Source organism: Numenius arquata, chromosome 5 (assembly GCF_964106895.1).
Source record: "Numenius arquata chromosome 5, bNumArq3.hap1.1, whole genome shotgun sequence".
In the NCBI taxonomy this organism is placed as follows: Eukaryota; Metazoa; Chordata; class Aves; order Charadriiformes; family Scolopacidae; genus Numenius; species Numenius arquata.
Window position 1 is genome coordinate 23033270 of NC_133580.1, and position 25329 is coordinate 23058598.

Sequence of the window (25329 nt, forward strand, 5' to 3'; positions counted from 1 at the left end):
CAAACGGGGAAGTTTGCCCTTAGAGGGAAGGGGAGATCAGAGTGTTTCGGGCGTAAATGCATTCTTTCATATTCTCTGTGCTTACCTTAGAAGATAATTTATCTCGACAAGGGAAGAGGAAGAGATATTGCAGGCTGTGTTCTGAGATGACTTTGGGGAGCACACAACTTTTTTTTTTTTATTTTTATTTACTTTTTACTGAATGATCTACACAGAACCCAAACAGGACGAGCAAACATAGCGGAGCCACAGAGCAGCCAGCGGTGAGTTATCGGGGAGGCAAAGGATATTACTCAGACTCTGATAATAAACCACCACCTCCCACCTGCCAACTGCAGTCTGCCCAACGCAAAAAAAGTCCGAAAACAGGCTGCAGCAGATGTCCACCACCCCATGCAGGAAGTGTCTCCAGCATCCATGGGACACAAGCAACTCTAAAATAGCTTACAGTACAACAATTTTACAGAGACTCAAGATACTGAATTAAAACAGGAAGGAGGGGAAAAAAAAAAAAAAAAAAGAAAAAGGATGTGTATCACATTGCACTTGTAATTTACATTTTAGAAATCCTGCTGGGACTCTTGTGCTGGATTGAGACAGTGACAGATGTCCTGGCAGTCTTTCCAGCTGCCAAACCCGATGAAAGGGGTCCCACAGCAGCCAGCAGTACCTCCCACCACTACACATACCTCCCTGCCCATCATGGGACCAAGGGATGCACCACGGGAGCGGATGGCCAAGGGATGCAGTAGCATCCTGGGCACACAGCGGCATGCAGCAATGGGTCAGCCCTAAGGCAGCACTTCGGGCACCAGCTCCTGGCTGCTCAGAAATGGGATATGCAGAAAGGGCCCTCGGAAGAAGGAAGGTGAGGGAAAGGAAAGGGACTGCTGGGTTTAGCATTCAAGATCCACACTGGGCGCAGCCCCAGCCTCCCATGGGAAGGAAGGGCAGAGCATCATCCCAGCTCCCACGGGAAGCAAAGAGCAAACAAAAAGCAGGAACTGACAGCAAGACGTTGTCGAGAGCCCCAAATACCATTGAAGACATTTTCTGAAACAACAGAAGCTGGTCAAAATGTCAGATTTCCATTCCCACAGAAAACAGGGAATGTGCTACTGCTCCAAAGCAGAACAAAGGCAAAATGCAGCCAAATTTTCTGTTGTAAAATAAATAAATAAATAAATAAAAGGCACGTTGACATACCACTCCAACAAAGTCTAATCAATTCATTTGGATTTCATTTTTTTTTTTCTGTCTTATAATTAAAAACATAATCTCAAGCAGACTTTCACATAAGAAGTGGCTCTGGAGTGAAACCTCTACCTGACCTGGCTCTACCTGGCTCTGGAGTGAAACCTGACCACACTACCTGGCGGCACAGGCAAGCAGGTTGTTGCTGCATTTCCCCGCTGCAGGAGTGGAGAAAGATGTTTTAATTTATTTCTAAAACAAGAAAAGAAATCCCATCCAAAACCCCAACATGCTTCACTGTATCCTGGTTCCGGCAGAGAGGCATTTTCCAACACGAAGTCTTCCCATTGGAAAGTTTCCAACCTGCCCTAAAAGCAACATGGGAGGGGAGGTAACCTTTGGGGTCAAGTCACTTTTGCCCCAAGTGAGATGCACCATAGACCCAGAAAAGCTGGCAAAGATGGCAAAATTCAGAAGCACTCAGCTATCTGAAATTTACTGATATGGAAGAAAGACATCTGGGTTCTCCTCAAAGCCACCAAAGCCCTTGGGCTGGGGATGGATGGCAAAGGCAGAGTTCCCACCAGGCGGGCAGGAGGACATCTCCTTTCCAGTTCACAGCTCATCCATCCCTGCCACACGATGGGTCAGGGATCTACTGGGGGCCACCGGGGAATCAGGGTAGCCAGCGCCAGGGCACACACCTGGTTCAGTTCACATTACTCCTGGTGTCGGCCCTGGCAGATGTGTAAGCACAGGTCAAGGCTAATACACACCAGCCGAGGCACATTCTGCCTGATGGATGATGAATCCCTCGCTTCTGGAGCACACAGAGCAGTGTTGACCCATCATGTCTGGGTAATACACCCACTGATGAGTGATTTGCAGGCCAGACCCAAATACACACTATTTTCACTTGCAAAGCAAGAGGTGAGGAGAAGAGGGAAAGAAATGTGCATTAAAAACACCGAGTCTGGAGAGATTTCTCTGGAGGAGCATCCCTTTCCCTCTTTCTGATATCTTTTTGGCAAGGACTAAAAAGACAGGCTGCTTTCTGGGCTGCTTTTCTGTATTTCCTTCTGCTGGAGACCATCTATCACCAGCACCAGGCTCCGGGATCAGTCCCATGAACAAGTCCAGCGTGGTCTCTCCATTGATTCCATTTTGAGAGCTTAAACTCAGGTAATGCCTTTTCCTCTACCCGGGCCACAATCCATGACCTTTCAGGGAGCATCGCTGTTTGGAAAGATACAGACATCTTCCAGATATTTAACTCACAGCTTTATTTAATCAGGCTTTATTAAATAATCGCAAGAATGCAATGCTCCTGTCTGCAGGAAGTAAGAACCTGATGGATCCCAGGTAAGGATCGCTGCTGCGTAGGCTCTCACCCAACCACATCTAAGTAAACACCATCTCCCCAGAGCCTTCGGTTGCTGCCATAACACGATGCTGCAACTCGCACTGCTAGGTCATTGCCACAATATCCTATATGAAAACAAACCCATTTGTTCAAATTTGAAGAGAGGGAACTGAGAGGTCAGGATTTTTAAGGCATTTCCCAACTTCTTCCCTTTAGGGTTCAAGAGTGCTCTGAAAGTTGTACCCAAAAGTTAGTGGTGGCTTCCATGGTCCACCTGAAACATCGTTTGTCCTCTTCAACATCTCTCAGGGCAAAACAATCAACTGCAATGCAGCAGCCACAGCAGAGAGCCCAGGACCATCTCCCAGGCCCTTCCAATGAGACAGGGCCACCTGGTTCAATGTTAATTGTGTTTGTGGTTTTTCACAAAGTTGCATTTCCCCGAGATACTTTGGCAGACACACATTGGGCTCATCCCGAGCCAAGCTGCGTTTAATAGTCCTTGATGGACTTTAGTTCTGTGAATTTGTCTTCTTGTGTCTTTGACTCCATGTAACCTCTGGGTGTCCCTGCTGTATGACGTTCCTCCTGTTTAATCCTTGTCATTGTCCATAGCCAAGTCCCCAAGCCAAAGGATCCCAGTCTCGCTGACCCCAGTCTCATCTTCAGCTGCTAGCTGTGATTTCTGTGTGCCACCGTTCCACAGTAGCTCAGCTGTAGGGTTGTCCTGTGTCTGCTCCCTTTTGGTGGTCAAAGAGACATGAAGCATAAGCAGATATGACAAATTGCAGCCTGATCCCAAGGACCATGAGCCAATATGGGCACTCAGCACTCGCTCGTCTTTGCTCTGCATCAAGGCTAAAGACAACACAGTGAGGTCCTCTGATCTAGCAGTCCACAAGGAAGGGATCTCAGCTGGATCGGCCTGTCCTGACCATGGAGGAGTGGAAATGCTGCCAGGAAAGAAGGCAGTCCCTCTTCATGCAGGGCACATCCCCTATTTTCTGAGAGCAGGAGTCACAGCAGCCATGGGGCAAGGAGGGAATGACCCAGTCATAGAATCATAGAATCATTGAATGGTTTGGGCTGGAAGGGACCTTAAAGATTACAACCCCCCTGCCATGGGCGGGGACACCTCCCACCAGACCAGGTTGCTCAAAGCCCCATTCAACCTGGCCTTGAACCCCTCCAGGGATGGGGCAGCCACAGCTTCTCTGGGCAACCTGGGCCAGGGTCTCACCACCCTCACAGTAAAGAAATTCTTCCTAATATCTAATCTAAATCTCCCATCTTTCACTTTAAAACCATTACCCCTCATCCTATCACTACATTCCCTGATCAAGAGTCCCTCCCCATGTCTCCTGTAGCCCCCTTAGGTACTGGAAGACCATTATAAGGTCTCCCCGGAGCCTTCTCTTCGCCAGGCTGAACAACCCCAGCTCTCTCAGCCTGTCTTCGTAGGCAAGGTGCTCCAGCCCTCTGATCATCTTCGTGGCCCTCTGCTGGCCCCCTCCAACAGGTCCATGTCCTTCCTGTGTTGAGGACTCCCACAGGACATCCCCAGGATGTCTTACAGCTTAGTGCCTGCACGCTGACATGAGTGCTGGGCACACGCATGCACAGGCACAGCTGGGACACGCTCCAGGGCCAGAGCCCTCTCTCCCAACACCAAGAAGCACTGTGCCCTACAGCCTCATCTATTACATCCCCCTAATCACTCTTATCAGCTTGCCGGCATTAAGGCATTAGTAAAAGCTAAGCCACTCATGAAAGGGACACCCTCTCCCACGTGAAAAGTCAATCAACATGTTTCATTGTTATCAGGCTCACAGACAAACCTCTCTTTGCACGACAAACTGTGCAGATAGGATGCCCTGACCATCAGCATAAGGTTATCTTGTCGGTTCATTAGCAAGTAATACCTGGTCTGCTTCTGTCTGAAATATTCCTTTATTGTTGTCCCTTAAAAAGAAATCCAGTTAAGCTATTTTGTCTCTCCCCAAAGAAAAACAGCACAAAAAGAAAATCAAGTTTGTATCCGAGTCAGGAATTCTGTTTTGGAAGAATTCACATGTTTTCAGCCACAGAAAACCAGATTCATCATCCTTTAAAGATAAATATGACTATCACTATTGCAACTGGGCAGATTTTTGCATACTTGAAATTGTTTTGATGTGTTCAGTCATGTAAAATGCTGCACTCGGTAACAATTTAAAGACACATTAGCTCCCAAATTATGCTGTTGAAAAGTATCTCCTTAGATGCTCCGCTATAATACAAGCTGTTATTCAAACTTGCAACCCCAATCAAGGGTAAGCCTTTTGCCAGCAGAGTAGCATTATCAACATCCAGGACTGATAAGCAATCACAGATTTTCAAAGACTTTTTGTGCATTTGTACAGTGTGAGAGCAGAAGAAGCATCTCCTCTACCCTTCAGCCTGTCTCCAACCCTTCAATCTCACCCAGTCACCTTATACTGAGCCCAAGAACCAGCCTCATCTGCACTGATCTGGGCTTCCAAAAGAAGGATTGAGGCCAACTTCTGCTCACATTGGGAATGGGATGTATGTGATTTATGGATATGAGGATATCAGGGATTTACCTGCCCTCCACTGATCCTGCTTTAAAAAATCTGGTACCTCATCCTTTGCTTTGGGTCAGGATGGACTGAGGCACTGGAAGTCCAATTCTAAAAATACCAGATACAAATTGCTCAGACAAACTTAGATCTACAGCCTGTAACCTCAACACTGAGAAAGTTTTTAAAAAAAAATAATTTAAAAATCAAAGAATAATTGAAACCAGAAAGTAGGAGCATGAGATTAATACATCCGGTAGATTTACTTGCTGATTTCATGGATGTTTTTGTATAACGTAGCTTTTCTCAAAGTGCAAACTTATTCTGATAGGTGAATTTCTAGTCCTTCAGCTGTGGATTTATTGTTTGGAGTAACTCCCAGCACAAAAGTTAGGAGAACCCTTCTAAATGTGTACATTATGTACAGTGGAAAGTCTGGAAGAGTCGCACAAAGAGCCAGCTGAAGGATGCTGTAAACAAGTTCATCTCTGAAAGCCACCAATAATTTTCCCAGTATGTCAATAAAAAAAAAAAAAATCATTTTTGCTGATGTCAAAAGTGAATTAATGAACTTGCTACTCAATCAGAGCTTCAGCCAACCACTGCATGTGACTCCCTCTCCATATTCTAGCTTGCATTTCGACAGTGACAAGGATTCTTGACTTCCAACAAAATCTTCATTAAAAGGAGAAATTTCAACAAACACAAACACTAGACATAGCAAAGCAATAATCAAGCCATTGCACTGTTTTAGTTGGTACAATTCCAGCTCTTCCATCAGGATAATCTCACTGACATTTGGCCTTGTCATTTTTTTGCCCTGGGACGGGATGAGCGTCTTGTAAAACAGTATGTTTCTATCCTTGCTTCAGTCAAGCATTCAACAGCACCCTCTTTGGGGAAAAAAAAAAAAGAAAAAAAGAAGAAAAAAAAGGTTTCTGGTATGAAAAATATAGTTAACGGTCCTAAAGCTTTTAGCAGAATAGAAAACACCAGCAGAAGGATGCTGCATCAAACGGACACGGCTCACCCCGCCGTGCAAGCCAAGGACAGGGCACCTCTGCTGAAGGCTGAGCAGAGCTACGTACAATAAATATTGATATTGTACCCGTGATATTTTTCAGTAGGACAACCCAAGCCCCCAGGCCATGCAGCGGGAAGGCACAACAGCCACATGGCCCCACACTGTCAGCAAAACCCACACAGATGGGGACATTTTCCACCCACGGAAGGAGTATTTTACAAGTCAATCAGGTATTTGAAAATGTCTTTCTCGGCAGATAGATAAAGATCCCAATGAACCTGCTCTCCAGACCCAGCACTAAATCCAGCAGAGCAGTATCAGCAGATACTGGCTGCTCAGATACGGGCACCCCGTAGGCATTTGCAGAGAAGCAATCACCATGATAAAGGGTGGGAAGACATGATCTTGTAAAGATTTTGGCTACTGTTGGTCTGTCTCCCAGCACAAGCACAGACTGAGCCCTGGAAGATGTCCGAGCACTCCCAGGTTGGGAGTGTCCCCTTTTCCAGCATGAATACCCACTTCTAAGGAAACTTTCCTGCAGGAATGGGCTGCAGAATGCAGGAGGGTTGCAGCCAAAGGGACCCTGCTGGCCTCCAGTGCTGCCACGCACAGCTACTGCATCGGCAGGGAAACCCCCCAGGAGCTGCTGGCTCCCCAGAATGAGCAGCCTTTTGCACCCCATGGAAAAGCAATGCAAATGTTATCATAGCAGCAGCATATCCTCTTCCCTGCCACAGCAGGGGGGACTGGGTGGAAGCAGCTTGGATTGATGGCACGTCCAGAAATAAACCTGGGAGGAAAAGGGGTGACGGGAGGAAGGTTACCAAAATGCTGAGCTGTAGGAACATGTCAGCACCGAGAGCTCTAAAATATGGAATGGTTTACTGGGACATTGGGAGATGTTTAAAAGCAAAATAGGATGAAAGTTGCAACTCACAGGGGTTCAGAGCAGAACCAAAAAAATATATTTTTTTTTTAAATTCCAAAAGACACAGTGCGAGGCAGAAAACACAGCGGTCCTGCTCCAGGCACAGCATGGCCACATGACCACAGCAGCCCTTTCTCTCCAGGAAGGGGGCTGTCAAAGACATCACCTGCTCCATGACGTGCCTATGTTCTCCTTTGGAAGCTACACCACCTTTGTAACATAGAATCATAGAATTGTCTACGTTGGAAGGGACCTTTCAGATCATCGAGTCCAACCATCAACCTGACTCTGATAAAAACCATCAGTAAACCATGTCTCTAAGCACTATGTCAACCCGGCTTTTAAATCCCTCCAGGGATGGTGCCTCAACCACTGCCCTGGGCAGCCCATTCCAAGGCTTAATAACCCTTTCCGTGAAGAAATTGGTTCCTAATATCCAATCTGAACTTCCCCTGGGGCAACTTGAGGCCGTTTCCTCTTGTCCCATCGCCTGTTCCTTGGGAGAAGAGACCCACCCCCCCGGCTACCCTCTCCTTTCAGGGAGTTGTAGAGAGCGAGAAGGTCTCCCCTCAGCCTCCTTTTCTCCAGGCTGAACACCCCCAGTTCCCTCAGCCTCTCCTCACAAGACTTGTGCTCCAGACCCCTCACCAGCTCCGTTGCCCTTCTCTGGACACATTCCAGCCCTTCAATATCTTTTTTTGTGGTAAGAGGCCCAAAACGGGACACAGCCCTCAAGGGGCGGCCTCACCAATGCCCAGTACAGGGGGACCATCACCTCCTGAGTCCTACTCACCACACTGTTCCTGATACAGGCCAGGATGCTGTTGGCCTTCTTGGTCACCTGGGCACACTGCTGGCTCATGTTCAGCCGACAGTTGACCAAGACCCCCATTATGTATAAAGGGGTTACCAACAAATGGCTTTTCCATCCAGGAAGTGACCATGCTCAGCCAGCCCAGACAGCCATGCTCAAGCCTGCAATTCAACAAGAGCTCTCGAAACAACCCTGTCAAGAGGACAAACCAGTGGCAAAGCAAGACTGAAACTGTTAAAAGAGTTAGAGAGATGGGTAAATGGAGGGACACGCTGCGCTGATCCTGACTCTCACCCAGTGCCTGGGTACGGTGTGGGTTGCTGGAGGCCCAAGCAGAGGTCCAGCCCGCCCGGCTGGTCTGGCCGCACATGGGCAGGGCACAGGAAAACCCGGGGCCTCGAACTGCAAACTCCCCCTTAGAAATAACCAAGGGTGAGACGAAAGGCAAAACTAACTGCAGGTTCTGCAGTGGGAACAGACAGGCAGGGAAACTGTTTTACACACACAAACTTGCAGAGCCATCTTTATACATCTTTATTGCATGCATCTATCCTTACATATCTCATGGGATGAGGCCAATTTCCCTTCCCAGGACAAACTATTTCTGCTTATTTCTGCCAAATCCATCTGTTCCCAAGACAACTTTTGTTACTGCCTAACACAGATATTCTGGAAGGGTAAATCTTCCCCTCATCCTCCCACCCCCCCAGTTGCTGGATCTCTCAGAACATTCCCCGGGTGATGCTCCAGCCACTAAAAGGGATTTTTTTCCTCCTGGCAAAGCTTGTGAGATGCTCAGGGGCAGAGCAACCCCACACAGGTGAGCTGCACCCCATCACCTTTGCAAACCCCCACGAAAAGCATCCACCTCCTCTCTCTCCCCCAGCGCAAGCTAATGCCACCCGCGTGGCGCAGGAGCCTCTCCAGCACCCATGTTTTATTTTCAGGCTTCCTGGCAACGAGCTCATCGGTTATAAGTGGCATCTCGAGTAAGAACGCTGGAGGTGAGCTAATTAGTGGGTGGCTGTCTGGAACGGCAGCGAAGCGCCAGCTACCCCGGGCTCTGTTTGCTTTGGGTGCCCGATGTAGGATGACAAATTCCAGGGGGGTGCGAGGGCACGTTTGTGTCCTACAGCCTGGAAGATATCTGCGCTGACTCGTAATTGAGGAGAAAATACTGTAATTTATTCACAAGCAGGATTTGCCATCGGTGTGGCATAAATATATGTGTGTGTATGTAAACAGCTCTATTTTTAGAGCTGCACGGCCAGGGTGCCGGCTCCACGGTTACTCCATTGACAAACAGGATGCGCTCTTCTCTGAGCTGGGAGGTTTTCAGTCCTCCCCCTTATTGTAAACATTATCTGCCTCCAAAATCCTTAATGTGTTGCAGATGTGACAAACAATAAAAGACCTATCACAAAAAAAAAGCCTGCCATCTCCATGTTTCCCACTGGGGCAACATAATAATGAATTTATTAGCATATAGCGCTCACCAACATATGTTTATAGTCACTCACAAACTTTTGACTTGACGGTTTACAAGTATGTTTAAATCATTAAAGTTTAAGTTGACTGTCCAGTTATTACAGGCTCATTATAAATAGGAAACAAAGGTTACATTTTATACAACAGGCGATAAATCAAAACTATTCTGTATTCGAGACTGACGTGTTGGTTTTGTTTTTTTTCCTTTTGCTCTTTTTCTGTCTCCACATTTTTTCAAGACCTTCTGAGGGGACATCTCGGAGGGGCCAGTACCAAGCAGCTGGTTGCGGTTAGCTGGCAGGACCAGCGTCACCCACACCAGCAAGCAGGAGAAACTCCCACTGCATCCAAGAGATGCAAAGACCTCGGAGGTGCCAAATTCTGCCAATGTTTTCACTCAGCCAATGGCCAAACCAAGCACCAGTCCCAAGCACCCACCTCTCCTCCTCCCCAAGGCATGGCCAAGTCATAGAATCATAGAATTGTCTGGGTTGGAAGGGACCTTTAGGATCACCTAGTCCAACCATCAACCTAACTCTGATAAAAACCATCACTAAACCACGTCTCTAAGCACTATGTCAACCCGGCTTTTAAATCCCTCCAGGGATGGTGCCTCAACCACTTCCCTGGGCAGCCCATTCCAATGCTTGATAATCCTTTCCGTGTAAGGCCTGGGAACCCCTCTGCAAGGGAGGAGACCTCCGCTGCCACCACAGGGCCAAGGGTATTTCCTCCTAAGCTGAACAAAGCCTCTAAGAGAAGGAAAGCAAAGCACCCAAGCTGCGTTCCCCAACAGCAAACCTCGGAGGGTCAGCAGAGGCACTCAGCCACCCTCAAAGGGGGTTTTAGGTTTGAGCTCACTGCTATGACACATATCGCCCCCAGCCATCCAGCCACTTTCCTGCCCTGACACTGCAGAGCATCCGGCATGGGATAAAACCAGAGTCAGTAACTCAAACCCTGTCCTTTCTGCCTCTATTACAGGGTAACCACCTTGGGAAGGAGAGAGATAAAGCCACGCTAAATGTAAAAGTTCATTTTGCAAAGTATTTCCAGATTTCAAAGCCTGGCATCATGTCAAATCGGCATGCTAACCTAAAATTTAGGATTTGTGGAAAGGAGAGGGGGGGGAATGTGGAATGGTTTCTGGTCCCTTTTATTTCATGCTATGTACATGTGATATGATATGATGGAAAAAAAAAATTAATTGAAAAATACCCTTTCAAAGTAAAAAGAAATATCATTCTCAAAAATGTTGAAAGTGAGTATTTCCACACCATCAGCAACTTTTTCTGGGCTTGTTTCCAACATAAAACTTGAACAGAGTCACAGTTTATATCCAATACCAACCAAATAGGATCCTGTCACTGTCAGATCAGCTTTGCCTTTCTGCTCTAAAGCAAAACACAAAAAAAGGAACATCATGGCATGGGCAAGTGAGGAAGCACCAGAAGGTGTCCTTGGCCACCACAATGGCACAACTTGTGTCCTCCGAGGCCAGCTGGTGCCTCAAAGATGTGTTGGACAAACCCTCACGCCATCAGCAACCTGAAAGACTTGACCTGCCGGGAACATCATGCCCCAAAGGCAATGTTGTTTTAAAGTTAATATTTAGCCATCCTGTAGCAAAGGCAGCAGCAAATACCCTCCAGCAGAGCAGCCCAGGGAGGACAAGCCCTCTTTTCCTATGACACAGTCACGTGCCGCAGTGACAAGAGAGGTCTAAACTGCTAGACAGGCAGGTTGTTGGCGAGATCAATACAGTGATTAAGCTAGCCTGGAGAGACAGAGAAAAGGCAGAAAGGATTATACACCCGGCTTCAGAGATCACTGATGATATTATGGGGAAGGCTATAAGAGGAAATTAGAAACACATTAAAAATAGCATAAAGGTGTAAGACAAAGATCACGGAAAATGAAACACGTATCTCTGCTCTCAACTCAGGATGATGTGGATCACCTGCATTTCTTTAGCGCACACTTTGATATTTAGTTCTTGGATGAAATAAAGTACATTTTATCCTTCTCCAAATTCCATATTTCTCTTTCAGACTTGGATTGGAGGACTTAAAAAGTCTTTTCTTTCCCTTACCCAGTATTTGAATATATGTATTTTATGTATTTTACATAATGTGTCAATAATCTTTGATATGAAACTGGCATTTAATATTTCAGCTCTCACTTCATTAAGGGTATTTTAATTATCCCAGACCAATGGAAGGGAATTTATAAACATCTGTGCTTCGTTTAAGAGCCCAAATTTGCCTCTTAAACTTCAAAGCTGTAAAGCTGATTTTATCCAGGTTCAGTTGTCTGGTCTCTCAAAGAGCAAGGCGTAGCACTGGAACCAGCATTAATTGGGCCAAGCCTGCAGACCCACGGCCAGCGGACACCGCTCAGCCACAACAGACATGGCCTGGTCTGGCTGACATGAGCAAAACAGATGATGCTGCTGAGCTCCACAGAGCCAGGAGGAGGATGACAGTGGTTAGTGGGCAGAAGGCACACACCAACAGCCTTTGCAACTGTCCAAGTCACAATCGGTCCTTCGCTTTCTCCTCCCGATAGGTGACCGGGGACTACCTTACGAATAATGTATCCTGGAAGCACTAGGAGTGCCTCAGGTCTGTTTTCAAAGCAACCAAAGACATGATTCATACTGGCAAGCAATGCAATTTTAGGCTCCTGAGTACCTACATCACCTCTGAAAAATGAGCCTGAGTTATTTGCAAAAAATTAGCATGGGTCTCTAAACCCTAGATCAGAAATAGCCATCGTTTGCTGCAGACAAACAACTGACTTTCTGATGTCCTCTAGAAAGCAGAAAAGTTCATGTCTAAGCTCATGAGCATGGGCAGCAGTGGGAAGGAGAGAAGAGGGTGGCTCTGGGACCTACAGCAGGCTTTCAAACTATCTTGAACCTTCTCCCATAGGTTGCCCTCAACATACCCCTGCAAAACTGACCTGGAAAAGCAGTGGCATTTCTTCTCCACCTGCACCGAGGCCAACCAGCACGATGCATCAGTGGTGCCCACGGCGAATGGACCTGAGCAAACCCCAGGGAGCAGCTCCCCACACCATCACCAAGACCTACAACTCCCATAGGGGCAGGGCCCATGGGACCACCATCTCCCATCACCTGCTAAGAACCGGAGCTGGTTCCTCACTCGTAGTTCTCCATCCCCAGAGCCTCCACTGCAGTCATCTTCATCGTCACAGTCTCCACTCTCCTCCTGCTCCTCCGGGGTTTTGCCTGGAGTTTTTCGGGGGGGCAAAGCCATCCCTTTGAGTAGCTGAAAGACATGAGGTGCCACAGTCATTCAACAGCTTCCCTCCACCCTCCCTACCTCCTCATCCCATGCTCACAGGGGGATTGGGTGACAAGAGGGGGACAGGGCTCAGTGGAGCCAGGGCAGTGAGACAGGACCCCATCACACTCCTCATGCCAAAGCACGAACCAGCTCAGGTTCATTCATGGACAAAGCTGCACAGAAATCCTCAATGGAAGAAACAAAAGGAGGTGGGAAAACCACATTGAGTAACTCAGCCCTTCAGCTTCTGCCCAGCGAGCATCACATCATCTGGAGCATGTCTACCAGTCCTGCTAGACCCCAGTGCCACCAAAGCTCTGGAGTTGGCCACAAAACACGTGTCCGGAGTTAGGCCAGATGGGGCAAAAAACGGTAGCAAGAGGAAACCCTGTTCAGGGATTCTCACTGTTTTCAGAGACTCTCTCCCATCTCAGAAGTAACACAGGTAAAAGGAAGATCTCTCGGGTCTGAATGGTACCCCCAAAAATTTCATTCCTCACTCTTGAAGTACAGAAGATGCCAGCTTAAGTTTTCAGGATAGCCAAGCCGAAAACGACAGAAGGATCTTTTAAAGGATGTTTTAAAGCCGAGTCCTGACTAATGGTGCAGGTTGCACGCCCCCCCAAGACGGGGATTCGAATACCTCCACTGGTTTCTAAACACGGGTGGGAGCTCCCCACGCTGCCCCTTCACACCCCCCAGAGGGGAGACAACGTTTTAAGCTATGGGCTTTCTGTTCCCGCTGACTTTCCTGATTTTGCTGTTGCTGAAAGCAGCCGACTATTTCATCAGGAACCCAGATCCACTTTGAAAAAGTGTGAGTCAGCCAGTTAATATATGCTGAAAATTTCTATCACTACCACTCTGCTGTTAAAAGCCTTCTTGAATTTAATCTCAGTACCAAAAAAAAAAAAAAAAATGAAAAGGATAAGTAACAGAGAAGATACTGCAAAATGGGAGCTTTCTGCATACTTCAGGGGTTTAGTTAGTTCCATCTATTGCAGCAATATGCGTGCCTTTCAAAGCATTTTTTAATATCTGGAATGTAGGTTATATTTTTAAACTATTAAGTTAGCCTTAGAAAACAGTTTCTAAAATATTTAGCTGCTGAAGTTTATACAGCCTTGGAGGAATGCTTTCGGCATCTGGCTCGCTCTGTCCACGGCAATGTCCACATGCCTTAGTGTTTATATTAGAGGACCATAACGTAATGAAAAACAAATGGCTCAACGTGAGACCCCTTTGGGTTCCCTGGCTGCACCAAACCTCTCCTTGGCACGTGCAAAAGTCCACCCGGCATGTCAGCACACCAGGTCCCCACAGCCACCGTTGAAAGCAAAACGCAGCTCATCTCCCCAAAACTCAAGGGACGCTTTTCCATGGCCTTCACCAGGCTTTGGCTCTGACCAGTTAAGTTCACTTTTGAGGAATTTTATTTGAATGTTTGCAGGCCTTTCCCAGAATATGGTGTAACCACAAAAGAACAACAAACGAATTTAAAAAAAAAAAAAAAGGCAAATGCAGTGCTGGGTGTAACATGGGGAAGACCTTGCACAGGAACCAAACACGCCAATCGCTCAAGCCCTTACACCATCACTTGTATTTCTCTCCTCCAAATGAAGCCCACAGCTAACAGCAGTCCTCAGCACAGACTATATCAGCTGGAGGTAGAACGAGGGTCTCCCACGCACGGCAGCTAATTACGACACACATCAGCTCGATCCCATTGCCCCATTGCTAAAAAAGCCAATCCCATCACCGTGGAAGGGGACTGTCACCGCCCAGCAGCAGGATGGTCACTCCTGATCTGCAGGATGCTCGCTCCTCTGCATCCAAGGGATGGAGCATGCCAGCCGGGAGGGACCCCACCATGCAGCTCAGAGGCACAACTTTCATTACTTACCCAAAAAAAGCAGAGGGACTTTCTGGAAGAGAGAATTAAGCTTTGAGATATTTTCAGATTTAATAAGCTCAGCATGGGGTAGGGGAAATCAGGATTTTTCAATTGTATGTTTTCAAACATGAAATTACTGAGCATTTCTTGTATTACTACTTTTTTCTTGGCACGTCATAAATTAGCAGCTTAATTTCTTTGCCTTTGTAGTCACAATAAAATGGGAACTTTCTGAGAAATACCATGCGGGCACAGACTTTGTATCGAGTGAACATGACATCCCTGTGCCATGCTGCTCCTTCCTTTTCCAGGACAAAAGCTCCATCCTCAGCCACGTGCTCCCCAGCTGCTGAGAACCACAGGGAGGTTCCATCAGTCCAATTTTGCAGCTGGCTCGGTGAGAAACGAAGCCTGTGACACAAAGCCTACTGGCACCATTAGAAGAAATCCCACCCCGCTCCTCTGGTGCCTCCAGACCCGGGAATGCTGTAGGATGCCTCAGCTTCAGCCAGAGCAGCGGCCACAGTCCTGCTTAACGACCATTCCACAACCTCCCTGATGGTCTGCGCGCTTTGTGAAATTATACTTGGTGGACTGAGCATAGATTCCCCATCCTTAAATAGCAAGTGGAGCTGACTGTACCCTAACATTACAGTTTATTCATGTCCTGTAGTTTAAAGCCCGTGGTAAGAGGCAGGAAAATACATATTCCGGCGATCACTAAAGTAGTATGTAACAGTGAGATAGCTTTAACTTAATCACAATTCATCCAGCTGTAAGAGTTTACAGTCGTATCTACTCTGCTTTGCTAAACCATAATGGCAAAAATACACTATAATGTACCCGATGTAAACTAGAGCACTTATTGTAGGAATCAGTGTGCACACCTGCATCTCCGAGGTGTCTGCAGGGCATTTATCTCCCACCTGCACAGCCATCATAGAATCTTTTAGGGTGGAAAAGACCACCATGGCAGGAAACACGTGGGCCACAGCCCCTTAGCTCCTGACTACAAGTTCCATCGGCTCAGATGTCCATTGGTTTTTATTTTCAATCTCACAGAAGCACAGGATCACAGAATCACAGAATGATATGGGGTTGCAAGGGACCTCTGGAGAGCATCTAGTCCAACCCCCCTGCCAGAGCAGGTCCACCCAGAGCAGGTTGCACAGGAACGTGTCCAGGCGGAGTTTTGAATGTCTCCAGAGAAGGAGACTCCACCACCTCCCTGGGCAGCCTCTTCCAGGGCTCTGCCACCCTCAAAGGAAAGAAGTGCCTCCTCATGTTTAGATGGAAGTTCTTATGTGCAAGTTTGTGCCCATTCCCTCTTGTCCTATCCCTGGGCACCACTGAAAAAAGACTGGCCCCATCCTCTTGACACCCACCCTTTAAGTATTTATAGGTGTTGATCAGATCCCCCCTCAGTCTTCTCTTCTCCACACTAAACAGACCCAAGTCCCTCAGCCTTTCCTCATAAGAGAGATGCTCCAGGCCCCTCATCATCTCTGTAGCCCTCTGCTGTACCGTCTCCAGCAGTTCCCTGTCCTTCTGGAACTGGGGAGCCCAGAACTGGACCCAGCTCTCCAGATGGGGCTTCACCAGGGCAGAGCAGAGGGGGATCTCATCCCTTTTAAGTCATGACCCTCTGGACAGGTAGGGTGGGCAGTGCTGCAGTCCCTCTGCTGCTGGAGCATCACTATGAGGGACAACAACAGCCCTGGCTGGTCTCCATATATATCTCGGTTGCTTGGCTTGTCCTGTGGTCTCTCTACAGCTTAAAAAACAAGCCAGACGGGAACGGTGTGCTGAGCCTTTCTGCAAGGAAAGCTCCCCAGGGCATCCCAGCATGATTTACACAATTATTCATAACCGTACAGTGACCAGACAAAAACAGATGCAGCAATGTAGGGTAATGACTCAGCTGGATTTGGACGGGCCACCGTATGTTGAAATCTTTATAACTCCTCATTCTTTACAACCACTTTACTCAGAGCTCACCATCCCACCAGCCCACTGAGCCACCTGGTCTTGTTTTTCCAATTTTAACATAAACAGTGAGAGCTGCAACATACTTTTCATCATTAATCTCCCGTCTCCAGAAAGAAATCAGCGTTGTGTTCCTTGGACTGTAGTTTGATAGCTGTTTTCTCCTTTTTGGAAACTACGCCCGCGGTATTGCAAATATCAATTTGAGCAATACGGAAAATTGTGCCCACAAATTCAGATAAAATATCGGCAGTGAGCTACAAGCACTGTGCTCCTTTAGGGCAGAAATCATCCCTTTCAACATGCTTCAAAAATATGTAAAGTAAAGAGAACAGCCAAACAGATTATTAAGGGGAACAGAAGACTTTTAGAAAAACATTTAATTCCTTCATGAGTTTAGGGGAGAAGCCTGATTGATATTTGTAATCTTTTGGTGGACAGAGCTGTCATTTAATTTAGCTTGCATGACTGAAAGAATTTAATAAAAGTGTTCCACAGAGTTTTGCTGAAATTCTTTGCATGTTTTTAGTAAGCCTCTGGAATACGATCAAACCTAAAAAGCTGGAGAGGACGGAGACTATTATTTTAGCTGCAAGTTCATTCAGGATTGTAATATAGGCTTAATAATCAATAATTCGCATCCAGCAGAAAAAGTGCCTTAGCACAGAAACTCCTCCGGATCCCCAGCCATGTGCCCATGTGCTGCTTGGCATCATGAAGGGGACCCTGGGAACTGGACGCAGCGGTGAAAACCAGCCCCTGGCTCTGCCAGAAACCTTTCCAAACTCAACCAAACCCACCAACTCAGGACTGTCCGCAAAACTCAAGACGTCTTCCTTTGGAAAGAAAGAGTTTTGGAGGAGCAAAGGTGTTATTTTCCCCTTGCATCGCACAAGCTGCCTGCTCTGGCCACGTGCTTTTGGGTACCTGATGCGGGTCAGATTTTTCTATTTTAAATTCCATCCTGCTGAAAACATTTTTTTGGGGGAAGGAAAACCAGATCTTATGGCCAATCCTGACCTTGAAATCTGCAATACTGAATAATTTATGGATGGCTTTTAAATCAGGGCAGCATCATGGGAAAAGTGCAGATTTTCACACGATACTGTTCCCTGTTAACAGCTCATTACAATGTACAGAAGTATATTCCCATTATGAAATACAGCTGGGCTTGTTTTGCTTACGAAGGTCATTATCTGATCACAAGCAAGAATTGGGGAAAGGAACCCATTTTAAAAGGCTGAAGTTGTGGACTTTTTTGAAAACTCATGTGTTTTGAATTTTGTGGCCTGGTCATACACAAGCATGCAACAGGAGAATCGATTCTCTCCACTTCCTCTGCTTATTAGCCCTGGAAATAGCATGGAAAAAAAATATCTTTTATTAGCAAATACTTTCGTTATTATTTAACCAGCCCTCATCATGAGATTCGCTGGTGCCCTCCACTCCACTTTCCTATTTCCCAGCTCCATTTGGTTATCTTTTCCATGGACAGGGCACTCAGTGGCAGAAGAACGTGCACAAACAGAAACTCGAGGCAACATCAACAGCATCATTTTCACTGGCTTCTTTCCACATTCTAGAGAGCTTTCCCCCTCTTGGGCGGCCACAAAACGCAACACATATTACAGAAAAACTCGGTTTTCCCTGGCACTGAGCAGCAAATGCCATTTAAAAATAAGGATATTTAAAACTTTAAAAATATCTGTAAATACCAGGATTTGTGCTTCTGTCTTGCAAGAGTGAGTGCGTGTGTGTACAGATGGGCATTGTTGCCCTTCCGACCACAACATTAGCCCATGGACAGAAGAGCCCATTTTGGCAGGAGAACACCCAAATTGTGGTTTCCTTGTGGCCCTTCCAGTTGGATGCTGGACAGACATGGCAGAGAAGAAACCTGTTCTGAACTGTACTCCTGTTTCAGGCCCAGCACAGCAAGAAGCGATCACTAATCAGATGTTAATAAAGTGGAAGCAGGCTTTGGAGCTGGAAAAGTCATTTTCAGTCCTTGGGAAAACAAGGAGTTGGGCACATCAGCTGTTTTATCAGCTGCTCTAAAAGCAAATTCTGCAATTCCCCATGCTGCCTGCTTCAAGACCTCTCGGGTTTTGTACTGCTGAAGCTGAACTCGGCAGACCAAGCCCCCAGCAGCACTGTGTGCCCTCTCTGGGCAGGGTGGGCAAGGGATGGCCCAAGGACACCCTCCCCATGTACCACTCTTGGGTCACTCCTTCTCTGGGGCTCCACACCAGCCCATGGCAATGGGTGCCAAAAGGGGTGAACCATAGCTCTGAGTTTATATTCTGGCTTTTCAGCCATAAAAACATTTTAGTCTTCACTTCTAGCATTCAAAAGACCATCTCCTGGAACAGGAAAAATCCCTACCCTCCATCACTCGGGGTCTACTGGCGCAGCAGGACCCCCTTTACTGCCTTCACAGGCTCCAGAGGAGAGGGTCTCAGCTACCAGTAAATCAGTTTTCCTGGTCACTCTCCTGATAGCACAAAGAAGCTGATGACAGCAGTGAATTATTGGCCAAAGGGTGGCCCTACTTTATGGATCATCAGCCTAATTCCAGATTAGCTATCAAAACTGACACCATCTCTATAGGTAAAGGAAGACAGATAAAGACCTCTAAGTGCTGGCAGTAATTAAAATTAGTCTGCACTGGACAGTAAATCTCTTTCTGCAGCAGAAGGGGCTGCCAACCCATTATGAATTGCTTGGGTTTGGTGACGGCAGGCTGATGCCCTGTCAGGATGCTCCACGGAGGCAGAGGTTAAGCCCTCGCTGGCATGGCAGAGGCAGAGGGACCGGCTCCTGCCTGCTCTCCCCAGACAGGGCGGGGGGTCACTTCCCCAACTGAAACAAGTGCTCATTCATCACAGGGCACATGTGAAAAAGAGATTACTCAGGCTTTATGGTCAGCTCATTCACCTTATATCCAGTTCCTTCCCCTTCCACCCCGCAGCTATTTATGGCTTGTTTTTGTGCGACGATAGGAAGGAACAGGACGATGTTGGTGCTGAGCGGGGCTGCAGATTCCAGCCTGACCTGCTGGGGACCTGGGCAGTCCCCATCTGCTTCTGGCTCGTCCCCTGAGCCCCGCATCAATTCCGACACTGGAGAAATGCTGCTTTTCTCTTTGTGAGCTGCTACAGCCCCTTCTCCTCCTAGGCATTTCTGAGACCAAACCATCACCAGTCCTTCAGCATCCCTTCCTACACATCGCTGTCCCCCTCCATCAAACACAGACTTCCCTCAAACTCCAAAATCCAACTATTAAATCAACTATCGAACATGCAGCTGGTCCAGGCACCTTGCTGGAGTCTGCCTGGACCTTTTCCTGCCAGGATCAGACAGAATCCTATGAGCTACCACTTCACTAGAAGTGACATAGGAATGCAGTTATTTACGGCACACACCCCCTTCCAGCTCTTCTTTGCTTTGCCTGGGCTGACCTGCATCATCTCCCCAGTCTCAGTCTGTGTCACAGGGCCTGTAACTGCTCCAGATTTGGTGCTACTTGGGCCTGAGCACCTCCTGTTTGGTGCACAACCTGCGAAACCCCTTCTGCTTACACCTGTACCTTGATAAAGGGGAGCAGAACACCATGCTTAATCCCATGGGTGGACCTTTAAGCCTGCACTGGGGAAAGAGCCGGGATTTCAAGATCACTTGGGCTTTCAGACTGCCTGGAAGAATGAAACAAGGAAAGAAAGTCACCAAGAGAGCTGTCCCCCCCAGGCAGATAACCACCCATGCCTGTTTGAGGGTGGAAAAGGCATTGTAAAGATGGTCTCTTCCTTGCTACCTGCAAAAGCTGTCTGCTTCAAACCCTTCCCACACCATTTCTCAGTCTCCCACCAGCAGCCCCAGCTGCCTTCCCCTCTCCTTTCCACCCACTCTGCGTCACCAGACAGGAGAACCTGGACCAATTTCTCCACCTGCCAAGCAGCCACCCCTCGGGGGGTTGGCAGCTAAGCAAAGAAGGAGTGTGGGAGTCTACGTGGGCCAGGACCCATCACTGCTATTATGCATATTTTCCGTATTTTGTTAAGTTGTGTTGGAGCAGAACCCCGCTCTGCCATCCAAACACCGCTCAGGAAGGCCCAAAGCACATGTCACCTGCAGATAAAACATGAGACAACATACAAAGTAGGAGCACAAGGAACAAGAAAACAACATGGGTAGAGGTGGAGCAATCAACAACCTTGTCACCATCACATCCTTCAGGCATCTGAGGAGAGATGGACCAGAAGGAAGGTGCCCTAGATGCAAGAGCATCTAGGAGGACAGGCAGGTATCATAGCTACTATGTACCTACTAGGTATCATATCTACTCTGCCCTTGTGAGACCCCACCTGGAATACTATGGTTGGACTAGATGATCTTAAAGGTCCCTTCCAACCTAGATGATTCTATGATTCTACTGCATCCAGCTTTGTAGTCCTCAGCACAAGAAGGACGTGGACCTGTTGGAGAAGGTGCAGAGGAGGGCCACAAAGATGATAAGAGGGCTGGAGCATCTCTTCTGTGAGGACAGGCTGAGATAGTTGGAGGTGTTCAGCCTGGAGAAGAGAACGTGGAGCTGGGGACACAAGAGAGGGAGACCTTAGAGCCCCTTCCAGAAAAGCCAGGGAGGGACTCTTGATCAGGGAGGGGAGCAACAGGATGAGGCGGAACAGTTTTAAACTGAAAGAGGGGAAATTTAGATGATATAATAGAAAGAAATTCTTTGCTGTGAGGGTGGTGAGACCCTGGCCCAGGTTGCCCAGAGAAGCTGTGGCTGCCCCATTCCTGGAAGGGTTCAAGGCCAGGTTGGATGGGTAGTAACCTGGTCTGGTGAGAGGTGTCCCTGCCCAGGGCAGTGGGATTGGAACTGGATGATCTCTAAGGTCCCTTCCAACCTGAACCATTCTATGATTCTATAACACCTTTAGCCATGCTAAAAAAGGCCCCACGTTTCTGTGGCGGGGGACCAGTGTGCCCACAGCAGGGCGTGCTGCAGCCTGACGGCCATGCCAGCTCAGCCCAGCCCACCTCAGAGCGGTTGGGAGATTTCCTCTTGGCTCGGGCTGTGGCACACGTGGCCACTCTCCGGCTGTCAGCGACGTCTGCCGGGGCTGCCGGCGAGACAAACATCTCGTCCTTGGCACCAGGTAGGAAACAGCGAGCCGAGATCTGCGCTGGAAAGGATTTTCTTTCCCCTTGCCCCGCCCCGGCTTCTCTTCCTGCCACACAAATGAGAGGCAAATCTCCATCCCAGCCGGTTCCCTTTTCCCCTAAAAGCACACAGCGGAGAGGAACTTCTCAAATCGTGTATTTGTGTGCACACTGTTGTCTTGTACGGAGGTTTCTGCCAGAACACCAGCCCCTCTCCCCCCGGCTGCACTCTGCCCTCCCGGGGACTGCTCTTTCTAGCTTTACTTTTGCATTCACTTCACCCCAAGGCATGGGAAGCCCAAAAAGCAACCACAAGCAGCTCTGCTGGATGTCCCCAGCTCCACAGAGCTCTCACAGGGGACCGAACAATGGCCTCATAAGCCACTTACCTCCTGTCAGACAAGACAATGGCCAATTACCAAGCCATTGATTTCAGCAGAGACTTAGATCAGGCAGGAGGAAGATGATGCCGTGGCAAACACCCCACAAAACTGTTGGCCAGGGAGGAGGGAGCAACAGCTCTGCCCTTCCTGGGGACCTGCTGGCCACCATACCATGACAGGTTCTGCCTAGCTGAGCCCTGGACGTGCTCGCAAGAGCTGGAGGGGTTAGTGGCCTCCAGCATTCCCTGGCCACCGCTGCCACCTGACAGCCACCGCTCCGACCTGCATGGGGAGCACAGCCAGGGGTCCACAGGCAGGGCAGGGCTGGTGCTGCTGGCGAAGGCAACCAGCTGGAGGGGGGAGCCCCGAGCCCAGACCCTGCTGCCACGATTATTTATGCACTTCACATTAAACAGGCATTCGACTGAGACAAACCAGACCAGAAGTCATCCTGGGAACACGGTCCCTCCAGCCTCCATGGTCCCTAAGTAGCAGCTGATGGCTGGGCTGGCTCCTGGGCAAGGTCACAGCGCTCCTCTGTCTTGAGACCGTGGCTGCTGCTTGCTAAAACTCAAAGAGGAGAAACTTTTACTTCAGGGACACAGCTTTTCCAGTGTCAATATTGGCACCTGCCTCCTAGAACCGGTCTACAAACAGGAAGAGGAAACATTCCAGCTTCAGCATGGGCGCTGCTGACACACCAGGGTGCAACCCATCACCAACACCAACAGAACCAGACCCTGCAAGGCTCAGGCCTCCAGAGATGCCGGCCGGAGGAGCCCTGCCTGGGGTGAATCTGACACACAGATGTGCAGCCACCAGCTGAGCAGCTGAAGCAACTCAGCGTTTAAATTAGGTTCAAAGCTGGTGACTTTATACCCTTCCCCAGCGAGACCCAACACTTGCAGAGGAAGCCCTGAAACGCATCTACACCAGTCTCACCCTCAGCATTTAGGACCATATGGGCTGCACAGAAAGGTCAGTAAACTCCTTGCCCACTGGTAGGCGGCAGGCATTCGAGGGGTCCTGCCAAAAATAAACCGTAATTTCCTACCCATCATGATACGTGTTAATGGCTCGGACACTCAACCTCCGCCAGCTGCCTCCCTGTGCTTCACAAGGCAGCACCTTCTTCCGTGGGGACTCAGAAAGGCCAGCCAAGCACATTCTCTTCTATTAAATACCGATCCCTCGCCATACAGTCAAGCAAGGCCATAGGACATAAATATCCCTGCAAACTTCCCTGTTTGCTCTCAGTTTTATGCGCTGCAAGGGCCATCCCTCACAGCATGCACCCCAGCAGTGAGAGCACTGAGACACAACCTGGCCTTTGCAGTGACTGACGTGTCAAAACCAAGCTAAGAAGTTTAACGAGCCACAGCATTAACCGAGAGAGCCCTCCTGAGCCGTGAGGGTTATTTACACCTGCCCCAAGGCAGACAGGTCAAAGCGGTCCACTGGCTGGGGACAGGGTTTGCCAGCACAGAGACCTGCCTAATTACAAACATCTGCTTTGACAGCAGGTGTAACAAAAGGGGGGAGATTACTAATTATGCATTACCTAAAACACACAAAACCTCTTGCACTTTCTGACAGCAGCACAGCTTGGATGAAAGCTGCAGCAGTCTGTGCTGGCTGCTACCTGCGGAGAGGAGGGACAGGGCATCAGGAGAGGTTCCAGGAACAGCTTCGGCTTCTTATCAAGCCAAGCCAGAGCTTTAAAAAACAGACCACCCTTTCCCAGAGCCGGACTACCCAGAGGGGTAAGTCCAACACCTCTTCTGCTTCAGACCAGGAAAACTCTGGTGATGTTTGTTGCAAGAACAAAGCTCTTGAGACTAGAATATGAACCACTTCAGCCAGCGAACGTCTTTCTGTGTACAGTAGTAAGACACTTTACACTGCCCTGTCCACCAAAGGGATGCCAAACAAGTGAGTGTTTTCAGTTCCTTCATAGAATCATTTTGGTTGGAAGAGACCTTTAAGATCATCAGGTCCAACCATTAACCTAACACTGCCAAGTCCACCATTAAACCATGTCTCTCAGCACCACATCTACATGTCTTTTAGACACTTCCAGGGATGGTGTCTCAAACACTTTCCTGGGCAGCCTGTTCCAATGTTTGACAACCCTTTCTGTGAAGAAATTTTTCCTAATATCCATCCTAAACCGCCCCTGGTGCAACTTGAGGCCATTTCCTCTTGTCCCATCGCCTGTTCCTTGGGAGAAAAGACCGACTCCCCCCGGGGTGTCCTTTTTCTCATGAGGGGCCCAAAATTGGACACAGCCCTCGAGATGGGGCCTCACCACTGCCCAGTACAGGGGGATGATCACCTCCAAGTCCTACTCGCCACGCTGTTCCTGATACAGGCCAGGATGCTGTTGGCCTTCTTGGCCACCGGGGCACACTGCTGGCTCACGTTCAGCCGACAGTTGACCAACACCCCCAGGTCCCTTTCCTCAGGGCAGCTCCACCACTCTTCCTCCAGCCTGTAGTGGTGCATGGGGTTGGTGTGATCCAAGTGACCTGGCACTTGGCCTTGCTGAACCTCATCCCACTGGCCTCGGCCCATCCATCCAGCCTGTCCAGATCCCTCTGTAGAGCCTTCCTACCCTCCAGCAGGTCAACACTCCCACCCAACTTGGTGGTGTCTGTGAACTTTCTGAGGGTGCACTTGATTCCGTTGTCCAGGTTGCTGATAAAGATATTAAAGAAAACTGTCGCAAATACCAAGCCCTGGGGAACACCACTCATGAGTGGCCGCCAAATGGATTTAAATCCATTCACCACAGCTCTTTGGGCCCAGACATACAGTCAGTTTCTCACCCAGCAAAGTATATGTCCGTCCAAGCAGTGAGCAGCCGTTTTCTTCAGGAGAAGACACACACAATCCAAGACACACACAAACCCAGAGCAGGCTGAGCAGGCAGGATCTGGAAAGACTCCTCTGCCACCCATCCCCGGCTGGTGTTGTGACCAGATACGCATTAATGCCTCTGGGAGAAAAAGAAATAAATGCCATAAATGCACCTTGTTCCACTGTGGACAGAGTAGTTTGGAATTGCTCCAATTCCAACCTTCCCAACTCCAACTTCCCAACTCCAACCTTCCCAGCGCATGGAGCAGCGCCTGAGGACATCACTGCTAAGCGGTGACACACCATCAGGCTGGAATCAAAAGTTACATTACCCTTA

General features: G+C 48.4%; 1 protein-coding gene across 1 annotated transcript in view; it reads right to left on the reverse strand.

Moving 5' to 3' along the window:
* Positions 1–25329, reverse strand: part of GPC3 (glypican 3) — a 173703-nt gene that overhangs the window by 18381 nt on the left and 129993 nt on the right. The window contains exon 7 of the mRNA XM_074147608.1: positions 12533–12686. Coding sequence (XP_074003709.1) covers positions 12533–12686 — 154 coding nt within the window. The remainder of the gene's footprint in view (positions 1–12532; positions 12687–25329) is intronic.